The sequence below is a fragment of the Anolis carolinensis genome, chromosome 1, assembly GCF_035594765.1.
Source record: "Anolis carolinensis isolate JA03-04 chromosome 1, rAnoCar3.1.pri, whole genome shotgun sequence".
Classification (NCBI taxonomy): Eukaryota; Metazoa; Chordata; class Lepidosauria; order Squamata; family Dactyloidae; genus Anolis; species Anolis carolinensis.
In genome coordinates this window covers 54,581,404-54,599,341 of record NC_085841.1, presented here as the reverse complement: position 1 = coordinate 54,599,341, position 17,938 = coordinate 54,581,404, and the positions used below count along the sequence as shown (strand labels likewise).

General features: G+C 36.4%; 1 protein-coding gene across 8 annotated transcripts in view; it reads left to right on the top strand.

Moving 5' to 3' along the window:
• Positions 1-17,597, top strand: part of spast (spastin) — a 48,046-nt gene extending 30,449 nt beyond the window's left edge. For 7 of the 8 annotated variants that reach the window (XM_062974682.1, XM_062974669.1, XM_062974655.1 and 4 more), the window contains 11 exons: positions 334-427; positions 2,168-2,242; positions 2,993-3,064; positions 9,255-9,330; positions 9,730-9,821; positions 10,246-10,325; positions 11,043-11,085; positions 12,751-12,830; positions 13,219-13,289; positions 14,447-14,487; positions 15,717-17,597. In XM_062974682.1, the coding sequence (XP_062830752.1) occupies positions 334-427; positions 2,168-2,242; positions 2,993-3,064; positions 9,255-9,330; positions 9,730-9,821; positions 10,246-10,325; positions 11,043-11,085; positions 12,751-12,830; positions 13,219-13,289; positions 14,447-14,487; positions 15,717-15,839 (847 nt within the window). In that variant the 3' untranslated portion in view covers positions 15,840-17,597. The remainder of the gene's footprint in view (positions 1-333; positions 428-2,167; positions 2,243-2,992; positions 3,065-9,254; positions 9,331-9,729; positions 9,822-10,245; positions 10,326-11,042; positions 11,086-12,750; positions 12,831-13,218; positions 13,290-14,446; positions 14,488-15,716) is intronic. The other variant, XM_008125729.3, reaches the window with a different exon arrangement.
• The last annotated feature ends 341 nt before the right edge of the window (positions 17,598-17,938 follow it).

The window sequence follows — 17,938 nt, the reverse complement described above, 5'->3', positions numbered from 1 at the left end:
ATTTTTCTTACAGTGTAAATAATGCGGACAATGTTTTGTTTATCAGGCTAAAACAAAATTTAGATAGTAGTCCAGGCGTAGTTGAAACATAAAGACATGTACTTCGTAATTGTAGCTGCATTGTAATATTTATCGTTGTATTTATTTTTTTACAATTTTTTGAAATGGTCAGACTTAATTCAATAAATTGATATAATCAAATATAAATGAACAATTTCTTACATGTAATGCTTCCTTAAAGCTGGCTGAGATGATGGATGAGAATCCAGCCAGCTGCATTTCAGAAGATTGAAATGCCTATTGTTTCACTAATTGCTATTCTATCTCTACTAGTGGGCCATCTGTCAAATTTGATGATATTGCTGGTCAGGAGCTGGCTAAGCAGGCATTGCAAGAAATTGTTATCCTTCCTTCTCTTAGACCTGAGGTGAGCAATCTGTTTTCTTACAAGTCTAATGTAGTACCTTTGAGGCTTTTGTCTACTATATTATATATTTTTTTCATTCACCATTTTGGACTTGTTTTATAATGCTTTGCTATATTCACAGCTATGCTTAAAACTGCTAATGAAAATAATGATTTTGTTAATTATGATTATTCATTGAGTAGTGTCATACAGCTTTTATGATCATAAAATAATTGTTTAAACTGTCTCATTTCTATATCATATGGTATTCATTAAAGCTGAAATGAATTACCAGGTTTGCTTGCTTTATTTATCTATATTTCACTGAAAGTACCTTAAAAGATTTAAAATATATAAAGCTAAAAAAAATGCATAAAATAATGTAAAATGATGACCCCTCCCATTATTTCTAAAATATAATGGAAACCAATTGCCATATGTGACAATTGGTTTGGAAATGAATGCTCTCTGAGGAAAATGGTTGAGCGCTGTGTGGAACTGGTGATTTCAAAATTGAAAGTGATTAAATTTATTTATGTTTCATTAAATTAGTTCAACCATAGGCCAGATATGTATGAATTAAATGTATATCCTTATTGTCCTGCTTTCTGCAAAATGTGGTACTTAATGGAACTAATTAGACCAACTCAGTTAAAACACAGTAAAAATCACGTGAAAAGAGCATCCTGAACTAGTTTAAATCCCTTCAATAATAGACACCTCAAAGCCCTGCCTAAATAGAAACTTCTTGGAGGAAGAACAATGGAGAGGTAGCTAACCTAGACCCCATTTTCACTGCCATATAATGCAGTTTGGAACTGTATTATATGATCAGTGTAGAATCATGTAGTAATCAGTTCAGTGCAGTTAAACAGCATTATATGAGTCTATATTGACGATAAAATGCAGTTTCAAACTGCATTGCATGGCTGTGTAGATGGGAGCTTACCCTCCCTTCATGGGTAGTTCATAACTGTGGGTAGCATACAAGCAGCTGCTGTAGCATAGCATTTAAAAGAAATAAATATATTATTGGTAGACACCCAATAATTTTTTTCCACATGGAGTTTCTTTGCCACTTCTTCCATATCTATATATAGTAGAGTCTCACTTATCCAAGATAAACATTGGATAAGCAAAAATCTTGGATAATAAGGAGGGATTAAGAAAAAAGCCTATTAAACATAAGATTACATTATGATTTTACAAATTAAGCACTAAAACATCATGTTTTACAAGAAATTGACAGAAAAAGCAGTTCAATACACAGTAATGTTATGTAGTAATTACTGTATTTACGAATTTAGCACCAAAACATTGCAACATTTACTACAAAAACAATGACTATTAAAAGGAGGACTGCCTTGGATAATACAGAATATTGGATAAGTGAAGCTTGGATAAGTGAGACTCTACTATATTACAGATTACAGATAATATATGATGAGAAAAACTGAGTTGAGAGGGTCAAATTTTTGGTTTTAATGTTGGAATCTTTGTACTTTTAAAAAATCAGAATCCAAAAGGAGATAGGGATTCCCTTTACCACTTGTAGCCTCCCTGGGATTTTCAAAATTAGCTCTAGAATGTACAGTGAAGAGGGCAGGAGAAGGGAAAACATGCATATTCTATGTCAGTTGAAAGGTAGTGCAATGTTGGATTTAGTCCTGTGCAGAAATATATGCTGCACAGCTGTTAGTTTTTATCTACATGGGTGTTTCTTATTATCATGAACATTGTGCCACTCAGCTATTCTTTTAGTTGTTTACAGGACTTCGGGCTCCTGCACGTGGATTGTTATTGTTTGGTCCACCAGGAAATGGGAAGACAATGCTGGTAAGAAATCTGCTTTGGGAGATATGTGAATTTGTCTATATCATATTGGTTAAACATCATATTGGAGATGATGAAATGGCAGTGTCACAGGCTTATATTTTGTCACAATACTGTTTCTGTTACTCTCAGTTAAGATGTTGATGAGGAAAAATTGAGAGAAGCAGGGATTACAATCTTAGAAGTAAAAACCCATATCAGTTCTTTACAAATGGGGAGTAAACACAATTCTCCAGAGTGTCTGTTTATTATTTATTTCCTAGATGTATGCCATGACTTTCTTGCATAGGAGTTCTCAATTGTTGATCATGCTTATATTTTGGGCTTCAATTAATCGAATTTTTGACAATTTGGCATGCTAGCTTGTTCTTGTGGGTACAGAAGTTTAGAACAGCTGGAGGGTCAACATTTGAGAAAGATGATATTTTATGTTATTAACAAAGACACAATTCTTGCTAACTTTCTTCATTTGCTAGATATGTTTGGAATAAAATTTAACCTAGTATCTTAAAAATAAAAAACATTTTAGTGTTAGATGGTCAGTACTTTGGAAGGAAGAAAACTAAATGATAGTTTTATAAGATTTTAGCTTCAGTTTACAGTAGCAGATATGTGAAGCAATGCTGTGTATTAATGGACATTTAATTCAGTATTTGTGTGTGTGTTAGTTACACTTTTTTGTCTAACATATTTCAGTAAATGCAACTGTACTGCATTGTTTGCATTAACTTTACCTTTCCCCCCACATTTTAGGCCAAAGCTGTGGCTGCAGAATCGAATTCAACCTTTTTTAACATAAGTGCTGCAAGTCTAACGTCAAAATATGTAAGTAACAGCTTGAGTACTTAAGGAATCCTTAGAGTTCATAATTCTGATCAGGAAGCATTACTGATCCCTTTTACATTTTCTGTACAGCAGTTTTTTCTTCAACAATTGCTACTGTTAGCTTTACTTTTGCTATTCTTGCCTTCAAAGTTGCAGCCCCTTTCTGGCTGCAACTCTGAGTTGGAACTGACTGGATAGAACGTGAAGAGGATTTGAGGTGTTTGGCCTGGAAATACAAATTTTTAAGCCAAAGTGAAATATTTTAGATAAAAGTGCCTATAATTTGCTTGAGATACAAGGCTAATACAGGGGGAAAGGACATATTTAGTTTGCAAACAGAAAAATATGGCTTGGATCTTTGCAACTTTACTAGAATACTGTTTATCTTTGTTTTGTTGGTAATCATCAGTTTCTTTGCAACTGAAAATTTACACAAGAAACTATTATTTAAATGCAATAATAAATCTGGATTCTGTTGAACTCTGGCTTATTGGGAACAAGCCATTACTTGTGTTTCACACCCAAACAGCTAAAAAACCCAACAACTATGAACCTTTAATTTCTCTTTTTTATTGGTATGATGAGTTGCTCCTGCAAAGGATCGTGAACCAGAGCAAATTGTACGTGGTTATTGGTGTGATGTCAAGATTAAAGATAGACATTCTGGGGGTCAGTGAACTGAAATGGACTGGAATGGGCCACTTCACAACAGATGACCACTAGATCTACTGTGGACAAGAGGACCACCAAAGAAATGGAGTAGCCTTCGTAATTAATAATAAAGACTAAAGAAAATAGGGAAGACACACAGACCAGTTAGCTATGATCTCACTAATATTCCTAATGAATATGCAGTGGAGGTGAAGAATAGATTTAAGGGACTAGATTTAATAGAGTCCGAGAAGAACTTTGGAGAGAAGTTTGCAACATTGTTCAGGAGGAGGCGGCAACAAACTATATCCCAAAGAAAACCAAGAAGGTAAGATGGTTGTATGTTGAGTAGCCCAAGAAAGAAGAAAACCAGTGATAGGGGGACATATGTCCAATGAAATGCGCAATTCCAGAGGTTATCCAGAAGAGATAAGGAATTATTTTAAAACAAGCAATGCATGGAAGTGGAAGAAGACAATAGAAGGGGAAACAAGAGACCTCTTCCAGAAAATCAGAAACATTGGAGGTACATTTCAGGCAAAAATGGCCATAATCAAAAACAAAGATGGCAAGGACCTAACTGAAGCAGAAGAGCTCAAGAGAAGGTGGCGAGAATATACAGAAGTATATTCTGTATATTCTCTATAGGAAGGATAATAATATTGAGAATAGCTTTGACGGTGGGTGAGTGAATTAGAGCCAGACATCCTGAGAAATGAGGTTGAATGGGCCTTAAGAAGCGTTCCTAATAACAAGGCAGCAGGGGATGACGAGATCCCAGCTGAACTGTTCAAAATCTTGAAAGATGATGCTATCAAGGTGATGCATGCCATATGCCAGCAAATATGGAAAACACAAGAATTGCCATCAGATTGGAAAAAAATCAACTTATATCCCCATACCAAAAAAGGGAAATGCTAAAGAATACTCAAATGTCCATACAGTGGCACTTATTTCACATGCCAATAAGGTAATGCTCAAGATCCTACAAGGAAGACTCCAGCAATACATGGAGCGAGAGTTGCCAGATGTACAAGCTGGATTTAGAAAAGGCAGAGGAAGGAGAGACCATATTACCAATATCCACTGGATAATGGAGGAAGCCAGGGAGTTTCAGAAAAACATCTATTTCTGTTTTATTGACTATTCTAAAGCCTTTGACTATGTGAATGATAATAAATTTTGGCAAATACTTGCTGGTATGGAGATACCAAGTCACTTCGTTTGTTTCCTGAGGACTCTATATAATGGGCAAGTAGCAACAGTAAGAACATACTATAGAACAACAGACTGGTTCAAGATTGGGAAAGGAGTACGGCAGGGTTGTATACTCTCACCCTACCTATTCAACTTGTATGCAGAACACATCATGCGACGTGCATGGCTTGAAGAATCCAAGGCTGGAGATAAAATTGCTGGAAGAAACAATAACAATCTTAGATATGCAGATGATGTCACTTTGATGGTTTAAAGCGAGGAGGAGCTGAGAAGCCTTATAACTAAGGTGAAAGAAGAAAGTGCAAAAGCTGGGTTGCAGTTAAACATAAAAAAGCCCCAAGATTATGGCAAATAGAGGGAGGCAACATGGAAGCAGTGACAGACTTTGTATTTCTAGGCTCAAATATTGTAGCCAGGAAATCAGAAGATCTTTACTTCTTGGGAGGAGAGCAATGACCAATCTTGCTAAAATAATTAAGAGTAGAGACATCACACTGGCAATGAAGGTCTGCATAGTTAAAGCAGTGGTATTCCCCATAGTAACTTATGGATGTGAGAGCTGGACCATAAGGAAGGCTGAGCAAAGGAAGATAGACATTTTTGAACTGTGGTGTTGGAGGAAAGTTCGGAGAGTACCTTGGACTGCAAGAAGATCAAACCAGTCCATACTCCAGGAAATAAAGCCAGATTATTCACTGGAAGGAAGGATATTAGAGGCAAAGATAAAGTACTTTGGCCACATAATGAGAAGACAGGAAAGCTTGGAGAAGAGAATTATCTTGGGGAAAATGGAAGTAAAAAGGAAAAGGGGCCGACCAAGGTCAAGATGGATGGATGTTATCCTTAAAGTGACTGACTTGATCTTGAAGGAGCTGGGGGAGGCGAAGGATCACGTGGGCTGGTCCATGAGATCACGAAGAGTCGGAAGAGACTGAATGAACAAAAACACATATGATGAGTTGCAAGCCATGGCTACAGAATTCTGGTTTTGTTGCCATCAATTGTTCTTACTGTTTACTGTGTGGGCTTTTTTCTACTAGTGAATTAGCATCTGGCTTAATCTAATAATTAAGTAGTATTCGAAGCAAGACATTTTCCCTTCTTGAACCTTGTAGATGATCCCTTCAAGGAGGTGGATTGTCTGTGGGCAGAAAGTTGCCAGTTACTAAAATTAAGCAAGGTAATTATCCCCTTCAAAGCACATTTAATACTCTGCAGTAGTTTTTCTCCTCCAGTTTTTTTTACTCAGCAATGTTTTTTCTTAGAAATCCTTCTTTATTCATTTCCTCCCATTGTTCTTTTGCCATCTAAACACTTCCATTGTAAATCAGAGGTGAATGCAGTTTGGTCCTCCAGATTCTGTTTGGCCTCATACCTCACTATTAATTATGCTGATTAGGGCTTTTTTGGTTTGTAGGCCTAAAAACATCTGAAGAACTGTGTTTTTTCCATTCCTGATGTAAATGAAACAGGAAACCAAAGAAATCAAAAGCTCTGTCCAAGGAAGTATGCCTTATTAAACGTGGCTTTGATTTATTTATTATTTGCTGTGGAGTTATCACTGGTGTTCCAGAATACCCTGTGAATACCAAAATCTGTGGGTGCTTAAGTCCCATTATATACAATGGAGTAGTAAAATTGTGTTCCTTATATAAAATACGAACATGCTTTTTAGAATTAAGTTTTTTGAAATATTTTCAAGCCATGGCTGGTTGATTCCATGGATATGAAGGCGTGATTATGCTGGAACTCAACCACATCGTGCACAAGATTGTAGTCCTCATCAAAGAATTGGATAGGCAAGTGAGTTAGTTGGCCGGGAAGAGCCCTTTCCCATTGGGCTCTTTGCCTGCCTGTCTTCCTGTCTTGCCTCCTATCACCTTGCTTGTTAGAGTTACACTTCTCAAGGACACATGGCAAGCCCCTGAGTTCTTATTTTGTTCTTATTTTGTTTTTCTCCTGTGAATATGGACAGAGATAAAATGTCTGATGTGAGTTAGATAGTTAAGCCCTGTTAACTTTCTTATCTAGATATGTAGTTCTTTGAATAAAATGTTGGTACTGGATAATGGAACGGTAGCAAACTGTTTTATAACTTTTAAAGCTTGACTCTGCTCCAGAATTGCATAAGCTCAATCGCTCTCCTTTTGGGACTAGAAGCTTCTGATCTGCTGAACTGTTGCTACTGCTGTTGTTGCTGCCTTTCATTTTAAAAGAATTTTTTTTTAAATAACACCCCCCCCCCAAACAAAATATTATTGGATTTATACTCTGTATTTGTCACAGGGGATGGCACTTAAGTTGACTACCATTGATTAATTCAAATAAGATAAATACAATTAAAACATAAAACAGATTATAATAGCAGAGCTTTTTTGTGTCAGGAGTGACTTGAGAAACTGCAAGTCGCTTCTGGTGTGAGAGAATTGGCTGTTTGCAAGGATGTTGCCCAGAGGACGCCCGGATGTTTTTTGATGTTTTTACCATTCTTGTGGGAGGCTTCTCTCATGTCCCCGCACTGAAAGCACATAAATAGAGGAACAGCACATGCCTGATTGAAAACCTCCCCCACAGCAGCCCAACCTAAAATTCTTTTTCAATAGAAGATTCTTGCCTGATAGTGGACAGACAGCAAAGGGAGAAGCCGCCTAGTCTTTCCTTGAAGGGATTTCTGTGGGTGGGAACAGCTGCTGAAAAACCTTCTCACATCCCCAGAAAATGTGCCTATGAGGCTCATGTGGGCAATTGTGTTTTTTGTTAATTGACTGAATGCAAGATTTTTTCCCCTGCGAAGCTGTAGGGTTCACTTCATTAAAAAAGGCACAAGTGTGGCTTCTCAAACAGACAGGGGGAAATCTCTCTTTCAAGATCCCAACCACTGCCACCATTAAATGTGGGACACCCTGCCCAAAGCCCCTTTTACATTTAGGCTAAGAGAATCTTTTTCATAATATCCCACACCTTTGCCACGCCTTTTTAATATGGGATCTCTCAAATCCCTCTATGACAGGGGGCAATCCTCCTTTCAGGATCCCAGCCACTACCAGCTATAAAACTTGAGTCTGTGTGTGTGCATGTATGAGATGATGTGACACTGAGGGAAAGTATGTGGGACGAATCTTCCGCTGACTCTAAGTAGAGTAATTTAACACTCAAAAACCCTGTCTTTATTAAAAACACAGAATTATTTATTTATGGTTTCTTTAGTCCAAAAAGCTTAACTTGTTGCAAAGTTTTACTTCTTCAGTTTCATTTGTACACAATATAGACAATATCTTTCATTCTTTAACATCTACAACTTGACTGAAACTTTGTCTCAACAGTATTCCTTTTCCTCAGCTCTATCTCACTGGAAACCTAAACTTAACTTACTTCAGACATCTTCTATCTAGCTCACCGGCTAGAGAACTACAATAACTGACTTTCAGACTTCTTTCTAGCTCACCGGCTAGAGAACTTTAATAACTGAACCCCAGACACACACAAGTCTTTCCTCTAGTTTCCTTCACTAGAAACATGAACATAACTGAACTCTTTTTAAAACATTCCCCCCTTTTTCATCCAGCTAGCTCCGCCCCTTTCGTGCTAGCTTCGAAATGGTTAAATTTCTACAGAAGCAGCTCCGTTACCATGGTGACATACATCCAATAAGCAGTAGCTAACTCCTACCCACTTTTATCACTGAATCAACATTAAATAACGTAGATAAAAATCACAAATAAAATAAGGCTTTCCGTTACAAGTAGGCTGGTGGATTTTTTTTTGCTTGCTTATTGAGGTTGATCTTTTTCTAATACTACCGCTGGTTTTATTGTCCCCCTCTTTATTGTGCATTTGTAGCCCCCCCCTTTATTGACCCATTCTGTGAAATTTGAATCAAATTGATTTTTTTCAGTTATTAAACTATCCCAAATGTTTCTAAAACAAAATACAGGCTTTATTTATGAAATAAATTAAGTAATTGGCTTCAATTGCTCAACAAATTCCCCATAGTCTATCCCATATTTCTCAAGAGCTCCTGTCAGTTCTCTGGAGAGACTTTTATGGCAGTATATGTGCAAGGGAAAACAGGAATGGGAAGCTTTGTTTCCATAAACCTTATTTAGATGTTTTAACTTATTTTCTCAGACATTACCAGTAATACAAGGTTTTGTATAAGAAGGCAGATCATATGTTACGAGTGCCAGGACAGAGTTCATATTTAAAAACTGCAATGGAATTTAATTAGATTAGCCTTGTTGTAATATAAGGAAATTACTTGTGAGTCAAGGGAAATTCTATAGTGGGCATTTCAGCATTCTCTTGCTTTTTTTCCTCCCAGGTTGGTGAAGGAGAGAAACTAGTGCGTGCTCTTTTTGCAGTAGCCAGAGAACTTCAGCCTTCTATAATTTTTATAGGTAAACATGAATATTTGTTTAGTAAAAGATAAATAAAGCAGCATGAACTTTGAAAGTTGTAATATGATGGAATTAAACTGAATCTAAGAATATTGTCTGTTTTATTCAATTAATTATATATTATTCTTTATAATTTTAATTTTGGGTTTTTTTGTAAATTGCTTTAATGCTTTAAAGAGGCATTAAATTGCATAAATAATGTATTAAATAACCAACAGATAGATAAAGTGCTTGCTTGGATCATTAGATCAGCTGTTGAACTTCAGTCATGTATGTTTACCGTGCAAATGCTTGTAACTTAAATGGCAGTTCTGAAGTAACAGATGTTGTTCAGGATATGATTTTAACAATGTCCTTTATTTTAGCAAGGGTTTAAACATTGTCACTGTTGTTTATTAGATGAAGTGGACAGCCTATTATGTGAAAGAAGAGAAGGTGAACATGATGCTAGTAGACGTTTGAAAACAGAATTCTTGATTGAGTTTGATGGTGTAAGTATTAATCTTACAATGATACATGTCTGTGTCAGTTACGTGGCATTTTAAAACTGAACATACTGTGTTACCATTAGAATAAACAATAGGAAAGAGACAAGAAACAGGTAATACATTACAGAAAAAGATGAATTGCTACTTGTCTTTTCTTATCTTGCTAAATTCCAGGTATTCCCCACTGAAGTCTACTTGGAATGTGAAGTTGATAGCATACTGTGAAGTTACACCACACCAATAAAAAGATTCATATTTTTAGAATATGTTTGCAATGTAGTATTTGTTTATATACATATATTAAATTGTTGAGTTGGTATTAAGGAAATTATGCTTTTTATATATTATGATTTTAGAGGATATATACCTCATCATAGCATTCTGCAATTTGTCTTTAAATATCCAAACATTTATTTTATGAAAATAGGTACAGTCTTCAGGGGAAGATCGAATCCTTGTAATGGGAGCAACTAATAGGCCACAAGAACTTGATGATGCTGTTCTAAGGTACTTTAAACAATACATTTATTACCATGCCATACATGAGTGTCTGCATATAATTTAGTTGTTTTTCCTAAATATTGTGATAGGAAAGGCTACATAGGAGAGGAACAGGTAACCTTGCATCTTCCAGATACTTTGGACTATGGCTTCCATAATTTCTCAGTCTTTGGTATGCTGCCTTGGGCAGATGGGAATTCTTTAAAGCATCAGAAGGAGAGTAGTCTGTTTTACCAGTGTTTTAGAGAATAATTTATATGTACTTGGGCAAAGCATTATGGATTTTGATGAAGAATGGAGAAATGCTCTATACTGTAAATATGTATTAGACTTGAGAATTGTTGAAAATATTTCATAATTGCTTGAAATGTTTCAAATAGGAATACAACTATGTTTGTTCAATTTGTTATTGAAGACAAGTTCAATATCGAAAATATAAAATTGGGTTTATTGAATACAAATTTGAATTTTCACTTACATCACTTTTAGCTAGAAGCTTTTAAATTGTTTCTTTACCACCTATATTTTTGCAAAAAAAAGTGTTCTTAAAACATTTGAATGAAATTTTGCAGTATTTAATGCCCTCTGCTGATATTTAGTGTTCTTCTAACCCAGCAATGTGTTGTGGTTTCTTTGAAATTCTGACATGGTATGAGAAAGGTCCCCTTTAGCATGACTTCCCTTCCTAACTACAGCTTCTGTATCAATATCTTTGTTTTTCAGGCGATTCACCAAACGAGTATATGTATCTTTACCAAATGAAGAGGTGTGTACATTGTTATTGCATTTTAAATATCAGATAGAACCTCTCTAATTCCTAGCAATTGCAAATTAGATAGGTTATATGCTTTCAAATAGTTGCCATACAGATCAGCTCTCAATATGTATCATTTAAAAATATACTACGTGGTATAGAATATTTTGTATTTCATAAACCCACTTCTGTGACTTAAAAACCTACATATCCTTTCATATAGAGAAAAAAATGCTAAGCAGATCTAATAATCTCACTAATTTGTTGCTGAATATAATGACAAAAAGAAAAAAAATCTTTTTAGGAATGGCACATGTTATCATAGATGAGGTAGAAATTCTAGTTTATTCATATATTCATTGATTTAGTTGTTCTCAGACAGAAGACATTTTAAATTTTGTGCCTTTTTCCACCAGAAGTACAGCTTGTTTCAACTTTCCATCTTCTCTTGCCTCAACCTCTTGCAAACATGTCAGTATGTTGGGTTTTGCATCTGATAAGGTTTGATTTCAAAATCACCCTTGGGTTCCAAAATCCAAGGATGCTCAAGTCCCATTATGTACAACAGTGGTTCTCAACCTTTTTTGACTAGGGACCACTTGACCTGGGACCACTCTCCAACATTAGTACCAAAAGGGTTACAAATCAGTTTTTGGTCAATGGTAGATTTGGTTTGGTTATTTGGGGTGCTGATTTGGAAAATGGCATTGGATAGACCATATCAGCTCTAGTTTCTGAACATATGCCATCCAGTAGTCACCATCTTCTCGCCCACAGAAAACCATATTTAGTCATCCAGAGCTGATGTAGTCTATTCAATGCAATTTTCTGAATCAGCACCTCAAATAACCCCAGGAATAGGTCTAAAAATGAAGACATCAAGGTGCCCTTGCTTCCAGGTGCCATTTGGAACGGCTTCACTCAGGAAGAGGGAGGAGGAGGAGAACTAGCATCAGAAGGCTTGTTGTCACGGCCTTTTGTGGGTAGTCAGCCTCTCCCCTCCCGACATCCCCATTGCCTTGGCACTATAAGAGGGTTTTGCGAGACAGTCGCTCTTGTTGCAACATGTAATAACAGACCATATTTTAGTTCTTGGCGACCACTGGTGGTCCACGGACCACAGATTGGGAACCACTGATGTACAGTGACATTGTAAAACTGCTTTATATAAAATGGCAAAATCAAACTTCACTTTTTGAATTTTGAAAAATATTTTCAACTTGTGGAGGGAAGAACCTGTGGATGAAGCATCCAAGGATACAAATGGCTGACCATATAGTTTGTAGAGTGCCCTAATAGGTTCCAGAACAGTACTCCTAATTTCTGCTTTCAAATCTATGAATACTTTCCTCTTGCAGTTCTCTGACAGTTGTTTTGCAAAAAGTGCAGAAGCACTGTGAGAAAAATAAAACACATACAAGCAGATGAGTGAACACCTTTTATAAGATGAAAGTTATTCTATATATATATATTTAGCAAACCTATTGTTTTGTGGACAAGATCACCCCAAGACTTCTGCTTGCATAACAGTGGAATCCAGTGGAAAAAAGTGATCTCTTACTGAACCTTAAAAAGTGTTCTGAAAAGTTTAGAAAACTTCCAGAGGTAGCTTTCGTAACTTTTGCATGTTTTTTTTCTTTTTGCATACTCACGAATGGTGGATGTTGTGTTTTACAGACACGGCTGCTTTTATTAAAAAATCTCTTGAGCAAGCAAGGAAATCCATTAACCCAGAAAGAATTGGCACAGCTAGCTAGGTGAGTAACTTCTGCCTCATTGCTAAATGTACCTGGTACTGTTCATCAGCAGAGTGACTTAGGTCTAAAATATTGTATCACCCTATATAAACCTTCCAGAACACTAAGATATATGAGGGAAGGCTTTCTCTCAATCTTGCCACATCACGATATCACTTGCTGAGGAAACAAGAGATAGATACTGAGGCAAAATAATAGTGTTAAATTTTTTAATTGTAAATATTTTTGTAAATGTTTATAAGCTGCTTTTGCAGTAAGATTAGTAGCCTACATTAAACAAAACTACACTGCTAAGAGAACAAAATATTGTCAACTTGCTGGTTTTCGTCTTAGACAATTGTACACTTGAGATCTCAGATGCTAAGATCACCTTTTCATTTTTATTAAGAATGACAGACGGATACTCAGGGAGTGACTTAACAGCGTTAGCAAAAGATGCGGCATTGGGCCCTATACGAGGTAAGCATACTTAGCTATTGAGAAAAATGAAATTGTAAAACAACTCCATTGTTTTTAAGGGGTTTATTGCATGGAGGTGATGCACAGTAGCAAACATCGTTGCTGGTCAGACATCTTCTCCATGATGAAGCCATCTAGCTATTGACAGGCAAAACAGAGGCAAAGAGGAAGTTTGAAACTAAGGCATGGAGGGTGTCATGCTGCTGTCATTTGCCTGGAGAAACAGAAGCAAAATGTCAAGAGAGCTTTGCAGAAACTCAGTTGGCATTTGTTTCTCTGTTTCATCTGGAAAAGGAAGAAAAGGAAGAGCAGGCCTCGTACATCACTGCTTCAGCTGCCTTGCCAGACCTGAGCCTTCCCAGGCGAAACATAGTAACAAACGCTGGCTAGGGTGTGGGGTCCGGTCTTCTTTCTCCTGCTGCCGCCCAGGTGAAACAGAGAGAAAAACATCAGCAAGGGTGCATGAGTCTCTCTTTGTTTCTCTGTTTTACCTGAGCAGACGGGATTGGCAGGGCAGATGAGGTGGTGGTTATGAGCAGGGCCTTTTCCTTCTCAGTGCCAATGGCTGGGGCACATGAGGCTGAAGTGGCAGACCCAGTAGTGTGGCTGCGGGATGAGAGGATAATGGTGGAACCCTGGTCTTCTACCACAGCCTTCATGGCTGTCATTTATATGCAGTAGGAGAGAGAAAACCAGACAGAGAATTGGGGGCGGGGAAGGACCTGGGTGAGGGGTGTAGTGATGGCCAGACATGGGCAGCCTCTATGGTCTGGTGAGCAGGTGGGGAGGCAGGGGAGGGCGCCATGGCTCAGTGTCTCCACCAGTCCCAGAAAGAACATAGAAGGGAGCTGTTCTAGCAAAGGCAGGCACACACATTTTGGGGAATCCTGCACCTCTAACCTCTACAAAAGTAGAGGGCCTACTGTAGTATCTAGTATCAAAATTGAAGATACTAAATACAGTGCAATTTAACTGAAAAAGAATGAAATCCATTGTTGCTAATATTTCCTTAGCCTGTTTTGACTATCTGTTAAATAATTTGATTTTTACTTACATAGTGATACTTGAAACTTCTGATATATATATATATATATATATATATATATATATATATATATATATATATAGAAGCTCACTGTGATTTCCTTAACTTGCAGAACTTAAACCAGAGCAAGTGAAGAACATGTCTGCTAGTGAGGTATCGTATTTAAGTCTTGATATGCCAAACAGAAAACAAAGTTCTATGTTAACATTTGTCTTTTTTCCTTCATAATTTCTGAAGTAGAATATAGTTGTTTGTTTTCAAATCTTAGATGAAAAACTAGGGCAAAAGAGGATGCTGCATAGAATAGAGGAACACTCTGCTTACTAGAAGTTCGGGAAACATTACTGAGAGCACTCTAGTATTTAGAACCTTGGGTTGCGTATCTCATCTTGAGTTGTTTGGTTTGTATATGTAATACAAAGAACAGACCAAATCAAATAGCAGCAAAAAAAAATCTTGAAAATATTTTAGTCAGATAAAATGCTGTGTTATGGAATCCTGGCTTAAATTAATTTAAAACCTAGAACACAAATACAATCACTAAATCCTTTCTATTACAATAAAAAACTGTTTCATGTATTGTTTTAGATTTATAATCACCTAGACATTGGTATTTAACACTGCAGCTAAAGATTTTTTTTTGTGTCAGGAGCAACCTGAGTTGCTTCTGGAGTGAGAGAATTGGCCGTCTGCAAGGATGTTGCCCAGGGGATGCCCGGATGTTTTGATGTTTTTACCATCCTTGTGGGAGGCTTCTCTCATGTTCCCGCATGGAGCTGGAGCTGATAGAGGGAGCTCATCCACGCTCTCACCGGGTGGGATTCGAACCTGGCAGCCTTCAGGTCAGCAACCCAACCTTCAAGTCACAAGGCTTTTATCCCCTAGGCCACCGGAGGCTCCTAGCTAAAGAATAAGAATACTTCACCTTATTCAAATCGCTCCCCACTGCTGCCCCATAAGACATGTTCTCAGTGTTCTTTTAGGTCCCCAGACCCTCTTGTGTTATGTTAAGAAGGTGTGCAAGAATATGCAGGGGTGGGAAAGATGGATTGTGTTGTTTGTTTTCCAGTTAATGTTGGATCCGTTCCTTGGTTTTAGTAAGCCAAATCTTTACAGAGAAGTAATTGGGAGTTGCCTGGCATTTTTGCTAGATACAGTAGATATATATTGGCACCACCTAGTGGAGTGAAGGTAACAATGTTAATACTAATTGAATTGTATTTTGTTTTGCTTTTTTGTGTAGCTTTTTGCCTTCTTTATTTTTAAATGTTTGACGTGTCTATGATCCCTTTAGAAATTCAATATAATTTCTTAATTCAGAGTTTAGATTGAAGCAGGCACGTTTGAAAGTTAATTTTTTAAAAATATCTTATTGCTTCTAGATGAGGAACATCAGATTGTCGGACTTTACTGAATCTTTGAAAAAAATTAAGCGCAGTCTTAGTCCTCAAACCCTGGAAGCTTACATTCGCTGGAACAAAGACTTTGGAGACACTACAGTTTGATACCCAGTATTGCTGAAGATAAAGGAGAAGGTTACAAGGAAGAGACAGTTAACAGATACTACTGATGTCCTATAGTCAGAGTTTACAAAACTTCTCAGATCTCTATCTGCAATAAAAAAAACCAGATTGATTTAAGGGGAAAAAATAAAAATAAAAGGATGAGAATATCATAAATGTTAACATCCGGATTTCCACCAAGAACCCTTCAAGAAAGCATATTAAGACATAGCGGAAGAATTCTAGCAACTCAGTGATGATAGGAAATGTAATTTGTATATATTGTTGCTGAGTGAAATATTCCAACAATTTTATCAGTTGCAAATACTGTTTTTTAATTTGCTCATGACATTTGTTTTTGCTTTGTTTCTCTTAATCGCTAAGTGTAAGAGTCTGTTTCTCATTTAGTTTACCTGTGTGTTGACAAAGTGCCAAAAGAAAATCCTGTGTATACATTGGGGTATTTGAAAAGTCTACTACATAGCATAGGTGGTCTTTTGTTTTCTGTTAAAATGAAACTCATCAGTTAATAGAACAGTCTAAAAAGTTATCTGTCACCAAAAAAAATCACGACAGGCGTAACCATCTGAAGCACCAAGTGCTTTTACATATATTTTCTGCAGTGTTTCTCTAAGGAACTTATAAAATTTCTATGATAGGAAAATCATGCAGTGTTCCCATTAGTTTCATATTTCTGGTGACTGAAAGATGCTTCAATATGATATTAATATGATCTGTGCAGATTAGTATGGCTGTGATGACGTCATTGCATTGCCTTTAGTATCTTTTGTGTCCTTCAGTTTACACTTGACTTTTTGAAAGTAAATACAATTTTTGTAAATTGTTATTTAAACCCTTCAGGGTTCTAAAATTAGATTCTTAGACAATTAAGGAGACAAACATACTCCTGAGATAGAAGAGGCTTTCCTCTTTATAGAGTCAGCCTCTTTGCACAGATGATGACAGAAATCTGCAAAGTGGGGGCAAGAGTAATGTGTGTTCCCCTTCCCAGTGTATTCATTTGGAGAACAGCAAAATAGCCTTTGAAGTCTGCTTATGATTCCATAGCATTTAATATTAGAAGGATGAACTTAGTTGCCCTTTAAGATATGTGATTTGTTTTTGATTTACAAAATGGGTGTTTTTTAATTTATAAGAATGTTTTGAAAATAATTTAAGAATTGTGGGGAATCTTTTTAAAATAAATATGGGAAGATCTGCTAAAAGAAAATTAACGTACATTTTTCTCAATTTTTACAATTATGCCTTCTAATTCCAATTACTGAACTGAAATGTGATAGCCATCTTTTTGGCAGGTGAAGCAGAAAATGATTGATCTTGAACCTTGAACCCCTTTAATGTGTTCCTAGATATCAGTGTTGACATTAGAAGGGGAAAACCTTGCTAACAGCACCATGAAAAACTATATTGTAAAATCTACTGTGATTTAACAAAATTTGCTAAGCTTTTGCAAATGGATTTAACGTGTTTTGTTAACATGCCTCTTCCCTACCATAGTGTCTAAAGCTTTGTGGTAAATGAATTGTGATCCACTTCCTCTGGAAATTTGGAAAAACTTGGTATTCACAATGGATGCCTTCCACGTTTCTCTACTGATTTGTGAAAATCTAATTCTATTTGCATGAAAAGGCAACAGATGCTCCCAATTCGGGCTAAAATTTGTATGTTTAAGCTCTGGACTGTTAATTCTTGGATTCATAACTTGTCATGGTTTGAAATAAAGTCAATACCACGTTCCTACATCTGCACCATCTCATTATATGTTAGTGATAAGGATGCCCCTTTATGAAGGCATATCCTATGAGAATGTTAATAGAAACCGTTCTGATAGTGAAGAAACGTAAGTCATACATATTTTCACTGCGTGTAAAATGGTGTGGTTACAAGAGATTGTAATGTTAGCAATAGCTGTGATTATTGCATTATCTATTTAATAATGATATAGTTGTACTTATTGCAGCTTCTTAAAATTGAGTATCATATGCTAATTCTTTTTAACTCTTGGCAAAAGAGTTTTTTAATTAAAACCTGCCATATCATTCTATCTTAAATTCTCAAATTAGGTTTACTTAATCCAAGAA